Source organism: Pogona vitticeps, chromosome 1 (assembly GCF_051106095.1).
Source record: "Pogona vitticeps strain Pit_001003342236 chromosome 1, PviZW2.1, whole genome shotgun sequence".
NCBI classification, from domain to species: domain Eukaryota; kingdom Metazoa; phylum Chordata; class Lepidosauria; order Squamata; family Agamidae; genus Pogona; species Pogona vitticeps.
In genome coordinates, this window is record NC_135783.1 from 20,022,094 (window position 1) to 20,039,506 (window position 17,413).

General features: G+C 41.9%; 2 protein-coding genes across 4 annotated transcripts in view; both read left to right on the top strand.

Moving 5' to 3' along the window:
- The window catches only part of LOC110080736 (neuronal PAS domain-containing protein 4), a 39,190-nt gene extending 25,803 nt beyond the window's left edge, over positions 1-13,387 (top strand). The window contains exons 4-10 of the mRNA XM_020796868.3: positions 539-702; positions 1,619-1,724; positions 3,836-4,088; positions 5,401-5,510; positions 7,202-7,343; positions 9,429-10,384; positions 13,227-13,387. Coding sequence (XP_020652527.3) covers positions 539-702; positions 1,619-1,724; positions 3,836-4,088; positions 5,401-5,510; positions 7,202-7,343; positions 9,429-10,384; positions 13,227-13,258 — 1,763 coding nt within the window. The 3' untranslated portion in view covers positions 13,259-13,387. The remainder of the gene's footprint in view (positions 1-538; positions 703-1,618; positions 1,725-3,835; positions 4,089-5,400; positions 5,511-7,201; positions 7,344-9,428; positions 10,385-13,226) is intronic.
- Positions 13,388-14,095: 708 nt separating this feature from the next.
- Positions 14,096-17,413, top strand: part of LOC110080739 (ribosomal RNA processing protein 36 homolog) — a 35,283-nt gene continuing 31,965 nt past the window's right edge. The window contains exon 1 of one of the 3 annotated variants that reach the window (XM_020796876.3): positions 14,096-14,235. The gene's annotated coding sequence lies outside the window, so the exon portion shown is untranslated. Of the gene's footprint in view, positions 14,236-14,335; positions 14,559-17,413 lie in introns of those variants that run through there. The other 2 variants (XM_020796877.3, XM_020796878.3) reach the window with 2 other exon arrangements.

Sequence of the window (17,413 nt, forward strand, 5' to 3'; positions counted from 1 at the left end):
TCCTGGAAGTCTGTGTGACCTTGGGGAAACTGCATAATTCCAGGGTACCCCCAGAGGAAAGAAATGGTAAACCACTTCTGTTTATTCTCTACCTACAAAACCCTGGAAAAGGTCACCATAAGTGGGAATCCACTTGACGGCACACAATTATTTTTATTAATTATAGAATGGCATAAAACTTGCAAAAATTGTTCTCAACATGTATTTAAAAATACTTTGAGATGCCTTTTAGAAATAACTTTTGGAAACAAGAAAGCGTTTTTTGGTATACTGGGAAAGAAACTTAATGTGCTTGCTGTGTTTTTGAAATGTAACTTAATGTTAAGCTGTTAACTCAAGAAGCAACTACATGCACATAACTATGCCACTTGTTACCTCCAATTTCTGAGCATATTGATTGATTGATTGATTGATTTGATTTGATTTGATTTGATTTTTATTTATAGCCTAGACAATATGTAGGCAGGGCTGATTGGCAATATATGGCAAGCAAATAATACATAAATGAAAGCAATTTACTGTCCTTTTATTTTCTCAGGCTCACATGGCCTCATGCAACCACCGCCTCCTCTGGCTGCTACTCTTGCATGGAGAGATCAAGAACTGCTGTTTTCCCTACCAGGGTTCATCTTGGCTTTCACCGCTCATGGCAAACTAGCCTACATCTCTGAGAACGTGTCCCACTTCCTCGGCTATTCTGTGGTAAGACAAGGATATTACAGGAGTGAGGCATCTAAGTTTCTCTAGTTATCTGCAAGGTGATAGAGATTAGATGTGACAGAAGCATCATAAAGCTATCTTGTTCGGCTGTCAGATCAGCATTCATCAAACGCAGTTCCATCTACCCTACCAAGCTCAAGGTGCAATCAGATGTGGAAATAGCTTGCATTTTGGATCTCTTGTGACACAGCCCAGTGCAAGCTATTTCCCATCAATCAACAAATGTCTAGGAGATCACCAGCCGGCCCAACTCTGCTCCAAGCTGATAGCAGGGCTCCTTTTTTTTGAAGCTGGCCAGGAGCAATTTCTATACACACAGAAGGACTGTTTTAAGGGTGATTACACCCAGTGATATGACCCCTCCCAGTGTGATCAGACACAATCCTTTATCACTATCTGATCACACCCCCAATCTCTCAGTGGTTTAATATGAAATCCGTCTGAAACCTGTTTCTAAATATTTTCACCAAAGATGCAGTTGGTTTGAGGCCGGGATCTTTTGCATGCCATACATCTGCTTTAAGACTCAATCCATAAAATGTTTGCAATGGACAGCTTCCACAGACTAGTAGCATTAAATATGATGATGCTTAAGGAGATCAGATAGGGCAGTTAGCTTACACCCCAAAGCTTTTGTTAAGATAGTGCAGGTCCCATGTTTCCTTTACTAAGTTTCTCGTATCCGTTCTTACATGTGCAAAATGAGATGGCCATATATTTAGGGGCACCATATGGTCCAAGCAGGGATGGACCTAACCTCCAAATATTGAGGTGGGTTCCCCATCCTATTTGGACCATTGGGTGCCAATACACTAATTACTATCATGGCCTCACTTTTAAACAAGTTACCAATTGTCAGTCTCACCAATTAAGATGTTCCCTCTTATTCTTATACCAGGTAGAACTCCTAGCTCATGGGGACTCCATCTTTGACCTCTTGAATAGCTCAGCGTGCAAAGTCATGGAGGAGAAGCTTCACTTTGCCAGGAAGCACGTGGGAACAGGTAAGGACCACAAAGGATTGGTCGAAGATCTTTCCAACCAGAGAGCAGCTGATATTTCTGTGGAACTAAATGTTTAATTAAGCAACTTCTGCTATTGACAAGTCCAAGTGTCTTGGACAATGACTTTAAAAGCAAAACCAAATTAACTAACAAATCAGTTTTATCTACAGTTTTTTTTTTTGTCAGAAGGGATATGGAATTGGCTTATTCCCTTTCTAGTGTAGAGAAAAACATGGCATTCTCTGCTCAGACTCACCCCTTTCCTTAGAAAAGAAAAAAGGGGAAAAATCATCTGGATGTTTCTTGATCAAAGGCTTTGTTCTTATGTATATAATGTGGAGACACATCTCCACATGTCTGTCTTTGGAGAATGGAAAATGGAGAAGAGAGAATAATAGAATCATAGAAATATAGAATCATGAAGTTGGAAGAACCTTTAAGGCTATCAAGTCCAACCCCCTGCTCAATGCAGGAATACAAATCAAAGGATATTTGCCAGGTGGTTGCCTAAGTTTCTTTTGAATGCCACCAGTATTGGAACACTCAACGCCTTTCGAGGTCATTAATTCCATTGCTGTACTGCTCTAACAGTTGGGAAGTTTTTCCTGATATTCAGCCGAAATCTGGTTTCTTATAACTTGAGCCCATTGTTGCATGTCCTACACTCTGGGATTTCTCTCTAGTTATTTTCCCACTCATAATCTCATTCCTTAGTGGCATTTCCCCCCTCCTGTCCCCACCATGTTTGCTCCATTGAGGAAGAAGAATTGGGTATCAAGAAGCTACTGATATTCCAGTATCCCCTGGAGAATGGAGGCATAATGTGCAGATAGGGTCTGGAAGAAACTTCTTGAACTTTTTACACAATAGGCAGCTTCATACGATCATATTCTCTCTCACACACACACAAACACACAATATGAATTGTAAAGCCTTAAAAAGAAATTGTAAATAACTTGCAGCATTTTCCACATCTTAAACACAAACAAAATCCTGGCTCAGTAGGCATCAAACCTTTGTTTCAGGCAATTTCTTGTTTTTGTCTTTTGAAAAGAAAGTCATGTTAATGTATAGCAAAGTCACAAAGGATTTAAGCAGGCATACCTTTCTGAAAGTGTTCTCTGTGTAAATCTAGGTCAATAGCTGCAATATATATTTCCTACAAAATTTCAAATAAAGGTTGCCATTTGTTGGCATCTTTAAGTTCAACAGAAGTGGAGATAAGATGCACAGGGCAACAGTGTAGAATCAATAGTGCCAGGGATGACACTGTAACACTGTCCTGGTAGTGGTGATTCGATAATTAAAGACCTCCTCCTCGGATCCCATGACTGCATGGGTTCCTGACAATGAAGGAGAAGGAAAGAGGAAATATGTCCTCTGAAGATACCGGCCAAGAGACTGGCGAAACGTTAGGAAGAAAAACTTGAATAAAACGGCCAGACAGCCCGAAAAACCTACAACAACCAAAGAGGAAATATTTAATTTCTAGAAAATTGCCCTAACTGAAATGACGTCATAAGCTGCAGAATGTAATTGAACGGGATTTCTTCCGGTGTATGTGTTTGTGTTCACTAAAATGACAGATGAGTTTAAGATTCCTGGCATGGGGAGAGAAGTGCCCCTTTCTCCTCCCTACTCAATAGACACCTTGGACCTCAGTATTCTGGGACTCACAGTTCCCCAAAAAATCTAAATTCTAAAGAAATGTATATCTGCATCTAAAAAAACCCCATGTAATTTGTGACTTTTTCTGAAATGATCTGCCAAGGCTACCTAAAGAAATTAAATTTGAACTTGGTTGAGATAGAAATTAAGTGATGTGTTAGGGTGGGTGAGGTGGGATAGAGAAAGTGCAGATCTCCAGATGCTGGTGGACTGTATCTCTCATCAGTCGTAGCCAGCATAGTCCACGGTGAGGAATACTGGGGGGTCGTAGTCTAATAACATCTGGAGGACCACGGATGTTTCACCCACATTTGGAACAGGTTTTGCAAAAGGGAAATCCAGATGAGCCCCATAGTTAATACATGATTTCTGTCTCCACAGCAAACTTCAGTGTAGTTTTGAGATTCTTCTATTATCCTAACTTTTACAAAAAACTGTTGCAGAAATAGAATTTGCTGCTGAAATGCGCACCTCAAGAGTCTTTCGGACAAGATTAGGGAAGAACCGTGCTATGGCCATGCGAGGCAGATTTGTCACATGTGACACACAGTTGACTCCTTCCTCTCTGGCTTTGACATTCATTGCCTTCTGCACTCCTGTCGCATCTGTGCTGGAAGACATGGATAATACTTCCCAGAACCCCATCTTCCAGAGCAAACATACATTGGATATGAAGATTGCAGAGATAACCGAAAAGTAAGCACAAGCTGCTGTTTGCAGGGGGGGCATTGTGAATAGAATTGCCAAACTACCTTGGGGAAAAATGCTTAGTATACTTAGTATATTTGGGGTTATTAGTAGGTGACGGCTTTCATACCATAGAGGCCAGAATCACCATATGGCACTGTCAGAAGATTGCACTCCTATTATAGGCATAGAAATGAAGACCAGAAAAAAAGTTGGCAATCCTAGAAACTGATTTAAAAATGGGTCACACTATTGAGCCATCAAGCCTAATACCAGCAACCCTTACCAGTAACAGGTTTCCCCAAAGTCTCAGGAAGGTTTCCATTCTAGACTTACTTGAATATTTGTGATTATTTCTTATCCAATTACAGTATCTTATCTGCGCTTTCACTTATTCATAGTCTGAAAATATTTAAAATATTAAAAGAAAATATATATAACTTTGTATTTTCATTATATATTCACCAGAACGGGTCACTGCATGATGAACAAGAAGAATACCTAGCATGGTCTCTGGCTCCCTCTAGTGGGCAGTTCTAGTAATATATGTGAAAATACATTTTTCTGGATTTTTTTTCTCTTATACTTGTCTAGTTTTTGCTATTATCCATGGTTTTCAGCATCCATGGGGGTGGGCTTGGAACCAATCACCCACAGACATGGGGGTCCTGCTCTACTATTCATGCTTGACCTTGGTAATCTTCTAACATCAAATGAGATTATGTGTGTTCAGGGTGATATGGTGATAACCCTATTATGAGTAGTGTTTATTTTCTGTATAAATTCCAGCTGAATTTTCCCTCCCCATAATTAAGACATCTAAGCCTTAAAAAAGGGCAGCATAGTTGTAAAAGTAAACTATGTGGTGCAATAGATGTGTAGCCAGGTTGGATTGGGCATGCTGGCCTCTCTTGCTTTTGTGTAATTGAGTGATGGCTTATACAGTAGATTATTCCCCTTAAGTCACTTCCTTTTTAGATCACTTCCCTCTTCTGCATTGAAAAAATGTATTCTCCTTTGGTTACAAGGAATGGGTGCTGCCCTGTTAGCCGTCAGTTGCACACAAATGGAAGCCAGTCCTTGGGACTTCTGCACTCAGGTCGAGATTTGATTCTGTTTTAACCTAAGTGGATTTCTTGGAACAATAAAAATTGTTTCCCCATTTACATTACCATGAGAAACCTGAGTAACTACTGTACTCCCATTACATGGCCATAAACTAACTTTACTAGCCAACTGTACTCTGCTAACATAGTGATCACAAATGTTTGTATTAAGGACAATGTTGATTAAACTCTTCAATTTCCCCCCTTCCCCTCAGTGTTATTTACCATCTTGGGTACCAGAGAGAATTGCTAATTGGCCAATCTTGGTACAGTCTTCTCCATCCTGAAGATACTGGAATAGCTGCAGAGATGCACAAGGCCCTGAGTGAGTATTGTGCTGGGGACAAACTATTCATAGAGGTTGAGCTCGATTAGATCTAGAGGTGAAGAGATGCTTGTGCAGTTTATGCTATAGCAACAGGAGGCCCAGCAATGGGTCTAGAGATAATTTGTTCCCAACGATGGGTTCCCAGATATTGTTGGATCACAAATATCATCTTTGGTAATTGACCATGCTGGCCACCATTCACAAGGTTACACATCTGGTGATCTGAAGTTGTAATCCATTGGAAAGAGCCTATCCTAGCTGCCCAGTCCAGATTCTTTCTTTCATAAATAATAATTGGTGCAGGAACCACACAACTAGAGATGAGATATTCATATTTATCTCCCAGGAGAGAGAAATATGTATATCGCCATCACAGGTGGCCAGCCTGATTGGACCCTCCCCCCAGAACCGGGCTGCCTACTTACCGCTTGCAGTGCAGCACGCACACCCATCATTGTTCACACTGCGCCAATCATGGAAGTAGCCTGGCCAGTCCTTCCACACCTCCCTGCACTGCTGACCACTTAGCAGCTGAGTGAGGAGACCTGTCATCCCACCTCGTGGCACAGTGGTTAAACCACTGTACTGCAGCCAAAACTGTACTCACAACCCGGGGTTCAATCCCAGGTAGCCGGCTCAAGGTTGACTCAGCCTTCTATCCTTCTGAGGTTGGCAAAATGAGTACCCAGCTCGCTGGGGGGCAATGTGTAGCCTGCATAATTAACTTGTAAACCGCCCAGAGAGTGCTTGAAGCGCTATGGGGCGGTATATAAGCAGCACGCTTTGCTTTTTTTTTCTCTTGCCAGATTGGTCAGTGGCACATAGAGGCAGGGAAGCCCTAGTTGGGCTTTGGAGTAGGGTTGGGAAATGTGAGGCCCTCCAGATCTTGATGGACTAGTATTCTATTAGCCAACATAGCCAATAAAGAAGGACTATGGCAGCTGCATGCCAGTAACATCAGGAGAGCCAGACTTTCACCATTCTGGTTATAGTATTGCATCCTGGATTTGCCGTTCTCTTATTAGGTATAATGTAGTGGATAAGACTGCTGTCCAGAACATGACAGCAACTCTGATTGAATTTGCATATGTGATAGTAAATTCAAGTGAATGCAATAAAACTTGGTTTTTACACTAGTAACGTTTGGATGTGGTGTAACAGTGGTTGAAAACTCGACAGTTAGACAACCCTGGCAAAAAATTAAGCCTGCTTCAAACTCTCTGGATGATATTAGGTAGATCATTGTCTCTTGGCTTCAGTACATCCACAATTGTGGGAATTATTACTATTTGGTGTACATACTTTATAGCAGTGGTCCTCAACCTTGGGCCTCCAGATGTTCTTGGATTTCAACTCCCAGAAATCCTGGCCAGCAGAGATGGTGGTGAAGGCTTCTGGGAGTTGTAGTCCAAGAACATCTGGAGGCCCAAGGTTGGGGACCACTGCTCTATAGGGTTGTTGGAGGCTTTACTGAAATAAAGTGCATAACAAGCTTTGAGTCCTTAGAAAATGTCAATGTGGAGGATCTTTGGGATAAAGCTTATTTATTTCAGCTGACCTTTGAGACTCAGAATTCACTTGGCGTAGGCCTTTGAGACCCTTGTGACTATGACACATTCCAATCATCTTGTTCTCAAGCTTTCTGTTTCACTGGGACTAAGGTGGTCTTCTTTTTGCTGTAATTTCAGCCTATAGTACTGGGAGACATAATGGGCATATAGTAGTCCGTCTTCTCTGCAAAGACCTGACCTGGGCTTGGGTGCAAGTCAGTGCACTGAAAGAAAATGGAAATGGACAAGAGTTCATCGTTTCCACCAACCACCTCCTCAGGTAAAGGCACAGATGAATTCTAGGAGTGCTTCTTCAGTAGGTGGTGGTTAGCAAGAAATTGTTGTGGCTCTTTCACTCACATTCTTTTATCTATTCTCAGAATGCAGAAAATTAAAGCACAACAAACACGTACGGATCAATAATGCAGTCTCTACAAGTATTGATGATTCTTGGTGCTACTTTCTGTTGTTGATACATCACTAGAAACAGTGATGTATCAGCAGTAGAAAGATAAAGCCTCCACTATGGGGCGGGGGGGGATGATTCTTTTCCCGAGGAAACATTTTCATACATGGTGGAAAAGCTGGGAACTTTGGAGAAGGAAGCAAACAAAAACCTTGATAAAAAATTTTTTCTCTTTTGGAAAGAGTGAAAAGCCTTTTACAACAGAGCATGCTCAATGAAAACACCAGTATGAGGCTCTATATGTAAGACAGTCTACTAAATTAGAGGATGGACCACTCTTGGCTGTGATATTAGTATTTTCCAGGAGATGCTTATTGTTTGTGATTCATTTTTTCCACTACTGTATTAATGTGCCATATGTGTGCGATGACCATACAATACTGAAAAATTAAATATTTTCAGCATTAAGTCAAACCAAATCCAAATATGCTGCTAGCCTAATCCTCTAATGTGTTTCTGTCCAAAACAATGGCTGAAATCCTGTTGATTAGCAGAGTAAATTATAACTACAGTAAACCTGTTCAATTAATGGAATTTATGGAGGAGCTGACTTACCAAATCTCCACTGATTCAATGGAACTACTTTTATTGCAACTTTCAAGCAACAGGATTTCAGCCTTTATGCCTAAATAAGATGTATGTGTGTGTGTTTTTAAACAAGTGTATGGTTTTTGCTTTCCTTTTGTCCAATGTTCTCAGATGTTAAGAACCAAGACAGGTTTAATTAGGTAGAATAAGGTTCAGCAGTAACAGTTTTCAGCTGTTTGTTCAGTGTAGCATGTGAACTATTAGAATTGAGCAGAGTTGTGCTATTCATAGAATCATAGAAGGGTTTGAAGGGATGTTGGAGGTCTTCTAGTCCAACTTCCTGCCCAAGGCAGGAGACCTCATACCATCCTGGACCTCGTACCATCCCGGATAGATGGCTGTCCAATCTTTCCTTGAAAACCTCCAGTGATGGGGCATCCACATCGCTGCAGGTTTATAACTCCCAAAAACAAGAATAAAGTTTATAGAGCAGTAAAAAAAGTTTAGGTTCAATATGAAATAAGTATTTCATATATTTCAGTTCTTCCCAAAAGTTCAATTTTGTTTCTGTAGTAAACAAATTTCTAGGAGGCATGGCCCAGTGGGGGCACCAGAAGATATCTTAAAATTTGTAGTGGGAAGAATGAGGGAGAGAAACCATAGCTATACAGTATTGAGGAATGTAAAGATATTTGTCATCTCGGGGCTATGATTTAAAGAACAGGTCCGGATCAGAGAGACAATAGTAATTGCCATCATCTGTCATGGAAGAACATTCCTTGAAAATAAGATGATGGTGACCACCTAGAGCAAAGACGCTCTAAGAGGAAAGCTTCATTATGCATCCTGTTGATGCATCTGCAGTTTAATGTCTGTAATTTAAATTGGTTCCAGTGTACATGTGTTTCACATCTTGAATTATATTTGGATGTATTATGTTCTACTCTGGAAGTTTTTCTCAAGGGGGCCTGCCTTATCATTAGCCAAAGTGGGGTCACCAATTGTCTCAAACAGCAGACTCTGAGAAATGGTAGAAGGGTGTTTGAGGAGATACTGTACCTGTGTGGACTCTGAACTACCCCTCATTTCCCCTATCTAGTCTGCTGTTTCAAATATTATGAGTAACATTGTCCGATCTTGAGTATTGGCAGACAATTTTGTCGGTCTAATTGGTTGAAATGGGAAGCAGGTACCATCTTGTTCTTTATTTTAGGCCACTAAATGTCTGTGGATCAGCTTTGATTCTTCAGCTCCATCCTCTGTGAATATACTTTCAAGCTTATATGAGTTTGATTTGGGGTCTCGCAGAGCACTAGTTCCCAACCTTGGTTCCCCAGATGATCTTGGACTAACCTCTTATGTTCCCTATAGGGAAGAAGAAGCCATCTATATCCAAAGCCAACGCTCCCAGAATGAAGTTGTTTCTCCAACTACTTCCAGACAAAGATACTGTTACGGAGATACAAATCAGCAGACAAAGCTCGATGAAGTCAGCCTTTCCCCTCAAGAACCAGTGACAAATAGCAATGGACGAGTCAAGTACTACCCCTCCCAGCTGCCTGATGCTGTTGAAGAAAATATATTTCCTGCTTCTCTGCACCCTCCCTTTCCAATCAACTTGCCTGTCTCTCCTAGCACAGCCACCCTGCCATCTTCTCAAGAAGCTAAATTTCCTTTGTTTAGTGCTGGTCTCCCTCATGCAGACAGAGGAGACAGGCCAGCCCCCATGAGCCCGTGCGTGCTGTGTTCCACAGAAACTCTGTTTTCCCCGCACAGCACCCCTCCTGTAGATGTTTCTTCATTATTTGAAGAAGAATCTTCTATAGGAACAGTCCCAGAAGTGGGAACAAGACCTGACTTTGACAAGTGGGCCATCAATGTGCTGGCTGAACAAATCCATTCCTTGGCTGAAGTTTTCTCTCAGTATACAAAGCAAGCACCCCAGGCGTCATCCACCATCCTTATGTCCACTGCCCAAGGACAACCTGCTGAGGTCCCCCACGCAGTACCTAAACAAGTCTGGGAAACAGATGGTGCTCTAGATTTCCTTGAGGAGATCTCTGTGGATGAAGAAATCATCACCAATATCTTGAACAACCTCCTACACAATGAGAGTGTGAATCAACCCAGTTCTGAGCTGGGATCAGCAAGCAATTTCCCCTCATCAAACACCGAGCAGCAGCTTTCTCTTCTCCAAGCACCCTTAGCAGAAGCAACCTCTTGCCTTGACCAGAATTTCTCCCTGCAACCTTTATTTTCCTCACCTGATTCTCATCATGTGTCTGATTATCAGTGGGATCAAAGATTTCACACCACATTAGAGCAAGGTAATGCTTCCTCTTTGACATAATTCTACATTTTGTAAAATCCTCTGTTCCCATATGAACCTGCCTATTATTTTAAAAATGGTTGCTATGCGCTTCTTGCACATGCTGTTGCCTTCAGAGACACAGACTGTTGTTTCTCTGGGAGTTAGATCTTGGAAAAGGTACTTTTTGGAGTCAAAATAGCTATGCTAGCAGGGGGATTTTGAGAGATGTAGTCCAAAAGCAACTTTTCCAAGATATAGTAGTAATGCAATGCCCTATACTGTATGTAGAATTCCTACCTCATGAAGTAAGGCCACCTTCTTTTTTTTAATCAGTGTGCTACCCCCACATGAATACCTTTCTCTGTAAAACAAGCATTTGATCATATTACTTCATTTTATTTATTAACCATTAACATTGATCTTTGTGTTTTGTCTTTCAAAAATGACAAAACTGAGGCAAAAAATGACAAACCTGAGACTGTCATACTTTGGACACATTGCTGAGAAGATCTCTGGAAAAGATAATAATGCTAGGAAAAGTTGAAGGCGCCAGGAAAAGACAAAGACCAGCTAGAAGGTGGTTTGACTCCATAAAGAAAGCCATGGCCTTTAGTTTACAAAAGCTGTTGAGGACAGGAAGGACATTTGAGAGATTGCTTATTCATAGGGTCACCACAAGTCAGAAGCAACTTGATGGCATGTAACAATAACAACAAACTGTTGTTATTATGCTTTTTATGTTGTATAAGCCACATTGAGCCATTTTTAAGTGGGGGAAAGGGGGGGTATCCATATTTCAAAAATAATTTAAAAATCCGTATTAGTGTAACATCTTTTTAGCCAGCAAAAAGGACACTGTATGTACATTTCTGGGATCTCCAGAAAGTTGAATGTCATCAGGATGTTACAAAAAGCAGGCTGAGGGAAAACTTGACTTAATTTGGAATTCATGATGTCTTGAGATGGAATGAGTCTTCAGATATAGTAACATGGGAAACTGCCTTATACTAAGCCCCAGTATTGTCCACATACTATATAATCTAGATATTCGCTGGGGTCTCCCATCCAAATAGTTCATTCAGGAATTTTCTTTTTTATTCTGTTCTCCTTTTCCCCAATAAAGGGATTCAAAGAAGCTAATCAGGCTTGATGCTGCTTAGCTTCCAAAAGCAGTTGAGATTCGATGTACTCAGAGTGGTATGATGGGCTCTGGCTGCTGGTGCTGTCATAGTTTTAGGTTTCCTCTCAAGTGACCCCTGAGAGTCCTGGGAGGGAAAAAAGGAGAAAACTTTAGTTTTCAGCTTTTTCTGAAAATACAATATATCCAGCTGCAAATTCAGAAGTGTCTCCATCCTGGATGAAGCACACCTGCGACTTTAACATGGGAAAAAGAGGATAAAACTTGGTAGTTTTTAAAATTAACAAGGCTAGAGATAATTTTCAGGGCCAGTTTAGGCTTTTAAAAAGTCAGCAGATACCAAACTGGTTTGCTTTATCTAGAAGAAAATAATTAAACCTGTTGAGACCAGTTTTGCATTGATCTCAACTCAAGTTTGATTCAGAATGACATCAGGTGTCTATGAATCACATAACAGCTTACAGAAACCTTCAGTGTGGGTTGCTTGCAGCATGTTAAAAAGCAGTTGTTTCCTACCTCCATTCATATGATAAGGCCAATTACAGTGTCCCAAACTGCTCAGAAATACTGCTTCTCTGGAAATAACAATTAGCCTTTCATATAGTTAACAATGCCAAAGAAAAGCTTTTTAACAGCTGCTGCAGGTACAAATCTATACAGAGAATAAAGGTGGATGTGGGGCTTTCCTGCTTGAAGAAAAAATTGTTGACCACTGCCTCAACTGCTACAAAATACCCTAACACCACTTGGGGACTAAAAAAAAAGTACAAATACCCAGAGATGTTCACAAGTTCCAATCTTAGCTGACAGAGTACACTCCGCCCCCCATGAAAAAGGTGTCTGGTTTCAGGTTTGAGATGGAAGTTATTCTGCTAAATTTAGGAAAGTCATGTAATCAGAGATTATGTATCAAGGGACTGAAAACCAAGCCTATGAGGAGATACTGAAAGCACTGGGTATGTTTAACCTTGAGAAAAGAAGACTGAGGGGAGATATGATAGCACTTTTAATACTTGAAAGGTAGTCATACAGAGGAAGGGCAGGATCTGTTCTTAGTCATCGTAGAGTGCAGGACATATAATAATGGGCTCAAGCTACAGGAAGCCAGATTGAGACTGAATATCAGGAAAAATTTAACTGCTATAGCAGTGGAACCAATTTCCTCAGGAGATGGTGAGCAATCCAATACTGGAGGCATTCAAGAGAAAATTCAAGAGCAGGGGATTGGACTCCATAGCCTTATAGGTCCCTTCTAACTTTACGATTCTAAGATTTAAAAAATGGGACTCCTTTTCTCTCTTCTTTTGGAGATGTCTCTTGTTTACAGTGTTGATGTTTCTATAAATGGCAGCTATTATCAATCCAAAATTAGGGGCTGTCAAATGCTAGATAGGGTATTTGCAAATATGTATAGTCAAGGCAACATACTGTTGACTAGTTTACTCAGGACTCATTTCTGAAACAAACAATAAAAGATGAATGGATCCCATATAAAGGACTTTGTTACAAGGCAGAAGCTGATCGCATGTCACTGATCAATTATGAGGAGAATGATGGGGCATTGTAATGAATCCCATGTGACCTCACTCTGTGGGTCTCCCAAATTTGAATAAAATCATCAGACTTCCTCTAGCTTTACAGAAAACTGAAGGGGAACATCACAAAAATCCCCTCTAATCAAGGTGCTGCCCTTTAATTTCTTTATTCTTCCATCCCACAGGTCTCCTTCCAGAGGAAGGCATGCTCTGCTGACCCTCCCCTTGTCCAGAGATTCCAGAGCCCAGTGGGGACTATGGGTGCATCTCCATGCACAATTTCCATCAAGCCAACTTCTATGTTATTAGCGAAATTACATGTGCTGAAAAATAATTGGAGAGAAGTGTTGTGTCCTCTCCCAAGAGTAGCAAATGGAGGGCCATTGACATTAGACTGGTCTTGCATAAGCTGTTGCTTGAGGCAAAGGACAAGATGGCATCTGTTTCCTCTCCCATGTATTCCAGCTGGTGAGCTTGTCAATTAAATCTTCAGCCCTGATTATGGGACAATTTGCACAGCAGGCTAATTTATGGGGCATAAGACAGGGCCAGTGATGTACAGCTCTTTTCTATGACATCCTCCTCCTGCCGCTTCCCTCGTCCCGGAAAATGAGTAGCTAACCTCCTTATGCTACCTAACAGTAGGGCCGGCCCTGATTAGAGCACAACCCTTCGGAGCCATTGCTAGTCGAGAAAACCTATTCCTAATATTGACGTTGGCGGAGGCAAGTGCTGTTCACTGCGAGGTCAGCGGCTCGAGAGGAGCAGCCTTCAGGGGGCGCTGTAGCGGCGTTCCAGCTGGGAGAGCGGGCTCACCCGGACATTTGTAAATAAAGGGCTTTGAAAATAATAAACTGCTCGTTCTTTTTTTTTTTTTTTTTGGTGACGCACAAAACGGAAGCCGGGCGGAAGGCGGGCGCTGAGGTCGCTCAGAGCTTCCTCGGGAAAGGCGCCCGTCGCCCGTCCATTCGGAAACATGGCGTCCGCGCACGCGCCTTGCGCCGCCGCGGGCTGAGCAACGCGCCCCGCCCCTTTGTGACTCCCGCGGGCTCAACCCCGTTGCTAGGACACGGGAAAGAGGCCTGGCCGCGGGGCCGACCGGGCGAGTAGAGCGTGGAGGCAGCCCAGAAGGGGGAGACCCGAGTGTGGCCGTGCGGAGGCGGATGAGCTCGGGCAGCGCGTCAGCAGCGGCAGGTAGCACTCGAGTCCGGGGGGAGGCCCCTGGTAGTTCGTTCTTGCTTTCCTAGGCGCCGCCTCTTCCGGTGGGAAACTCATGGTCTCTTCTCACCCTCCTCTCTCGGGTGACCCCCCCAAAACTGTAAAGTAGCACGTGGAGGAAGGAGGCCTATCAGGTCAGGACCGTGGGGGGGGGGGTAGTGGTGGTTGTGGTGGTGGGAGGTAGCTCATCGCATGCCCCGTGCTGGATAGGACCCCTTCTCGGAAGAAAGCCACTATCACTAAATTGAACCTCAAGGTTCGAAAAGCAGTATATCTTAAGGTAACAGCGAACGCAAAAAGTACGTCGGGTTTTTTTTAAAAAATAGCAGTCCCTTTAACAGAATTTTTTGCAAACAATTCGCTTGCTTGGGTGGTGTCTGCCAAAACTTTCAAGGAAAGCTCCTTTGCTGTGTTGTGGATCTCCGGCCTAGAATCGAGACCCTAAAATCAGCTTTTGATGCAAACTAGAGTAGGTCTCTAGTTTGCATCAAAATGGAATACCTGTTCAGAGAAGACTCCCTGGAAAAGACCCTGATGTTGGGAAAGAGTGAGAGCAAGAGGAGAAGGGGGGACGACAGAGGACGAGATGGTTGGACAGTGTCGCAGAAGCGACCAACATGAACTTGACCCAACTCTGGGAGGCGGTGGAAGACAGGTGGGCCTGGCATGCTCTGGTCCATGGGGCCACAAAGAGTCGGACACGACTAAACAACAACAAAGAGTAGGCCTGTTGACCTACTAGCTTAGCAAAATATCTTGATCAATTTTTCTTGCCTTTACATGTAGGGAAAATTCATACTCTCAATACCTCTCTTAATCTTTAGAATGATGAGGGGGGCTATTGTTTCTGTTTACAAACTAACACTGTTACCCCTTTATCACCTGAATGTTAGCTATGCCTGTCAGTGCTGTTTATGGACAATTGCTGAGCTAAGTGTTTTGAGCGAGCACTGGCTTTTATGCTTTCAATCTTACATCCCATGGAATACCTGTCATTACACTGACCAGTATCTCTTTCTAGACCTGGCACTTCTGTCACTCTCCCCACTTGATTTTTGATTTTAAGAAATGTTGAAACCACTGAGTGCCAAGTCATCTGGAGTTTTGCAGTTTGTAGTTGACACACAGATATCACAATTTCAGTTTCCCTTTTTGACTCAAGCAACCATGCGGTCTGCTGGTCCTGGCCAGCAAGCATCCAAGTGGGTGGAAGATCTGAAGTCTTGTAAAACTGGAATCCCTAAATACATGCTTTCTAGAACAATGCTGTCTGCATAAGCCTTTGTCATCTATTTACGGGCACCAGCTCTGAGTCTTTAATAACTGCAAAATGGGGAGAAATCAAATTTAAAATTTCTACCTCAATAATCTGTTACATTTTAAGTAGAGAAAGTATCCCAGGATTGCTATTTATAGTGGATGGATTCTGAAGATCTAATGTTAGGCAAAAATCAAGCCATTTTCATTAGAATATTATAATGAAATGAACTTGGAAGAAGAGCCACTGAAATGCAGTGCTTGGCTCCTTCCAGTCTATACCCACCCATGTTCCAATTAAAAATTAAAGAAGGTCCCTTGTTGCTGTGTGCAATATCCTTTGTCTGTAGAATACACCATCTTGTAGCTCTGTGGGCCAGAATTGCTCTGAATATGACTCATAACTGTGTCTAAAACCTTGAAAGTCTCCTTCCATTCCACAAGCAATGTTCTGTTAACAACCGGAAATATAAGAATTGCCTTGCTTAAGTAGACCAAGACTCCTTCTGGTCCCGCCTCTGAGTGACAAGTTAGATGTCCTTGATAAGAGTGAAGTTCTCCTCTTAGATCTCACATTGAGCAGTAGTGCCCAATCTTTGGGCACCACATGTTCTTGGACTAAAATTCCCTGAAGCCTTCACCACTGGCTCTACAAAGAACATATGTGGATCCAAGATTGATCACCACTTACATAGAGAATAGTCATTAAATAGTCATTCATATCCATGAATCTATTACATTTGAATTATTCTGGAACTGCTAAGGCATTGGAATAGTGGTAAATAGGTTGTTGGACTACTGGATCTTTTTTTTTTACTTTGTTGGGCTTACATCTCTGTAGGACAGAATAAGTGTCTTTACACAGCTTCCCAGGGTCTCTGTACAGCATGTAAGTCTCCCATGAATTAGATACATTCTCCTCCATTTTCATGTGGGAAAAAAGTGCTGTTATGAATAAAATGCATGCAATAACATAGACATACAGATTGTGATGGTATAATTTATGGAATGGATGATGGAGAGCTAGGGGTGACCTTGGTCTGGTTTGAATCATTATTTCAGTCATTTGAAAAGCAAACGCAAGTTTGTATGTACATATGCCCACTCCCATTTTGATTAGTGGTTATTTATTCCTTATTAATTACAAAAGCCTTTCATGCACAGAACTCAAGGCAGCATACATATGGTTCTCCTCCTCCTCACTTTATTTTTATAACAGTTCTGTGCAGTAGGTCAAGCTAATGACTGGTCCAGGGTCATCCAATGAATGTCATGGTCTAGTGAAAGATAAAACCTGGAACTTAAACATCCTAATTCAGCACCCTAGCTCCTGCACCACCCTGATTCTTACACTGATTCTTATCTTGGCTGACTTCTTAGGCTGAATTTAGGTCATAATATTGGGACAGACAGTTATTGCTCTCTAGTTATTTTGGACTGCAACTTGGTCCCTTACCATAGGCTTTGTTGGTTAGGAATGGTTGTCATTGCATGCAAAAAATATATAAGTAGCCTAAATATAAGACAACTAAAGTATTTATAAGACACCTAAAAATGAGAAACATAAGGTAGCATTCGACCCTTTGTGAGTCTTTGTCAGGCTGGGCACCACAGAGTTATGGGTGGTGCAGAAAAAAACATGGAAGTTCCAAAATTCATGGCAACCACTGTAATTTATATGCTAGCCTCTTCTATTAAAAGTAAGTTGCAAAATGAGGGCTATAATCTCAGTCAGAGGTGTGGGTTTCAGATTCCATCCTTGCTGATGTGGATTAAAATGGCTCTTCCATTCTTGTTAGACAAAGAGTTGCCACTCATTCAACATTGCCCTCCCTGCCATAGGTAGAAACACAAGTTTCCTTTTCATCTTGCTCATAGAGGTACACATAATGTGGCA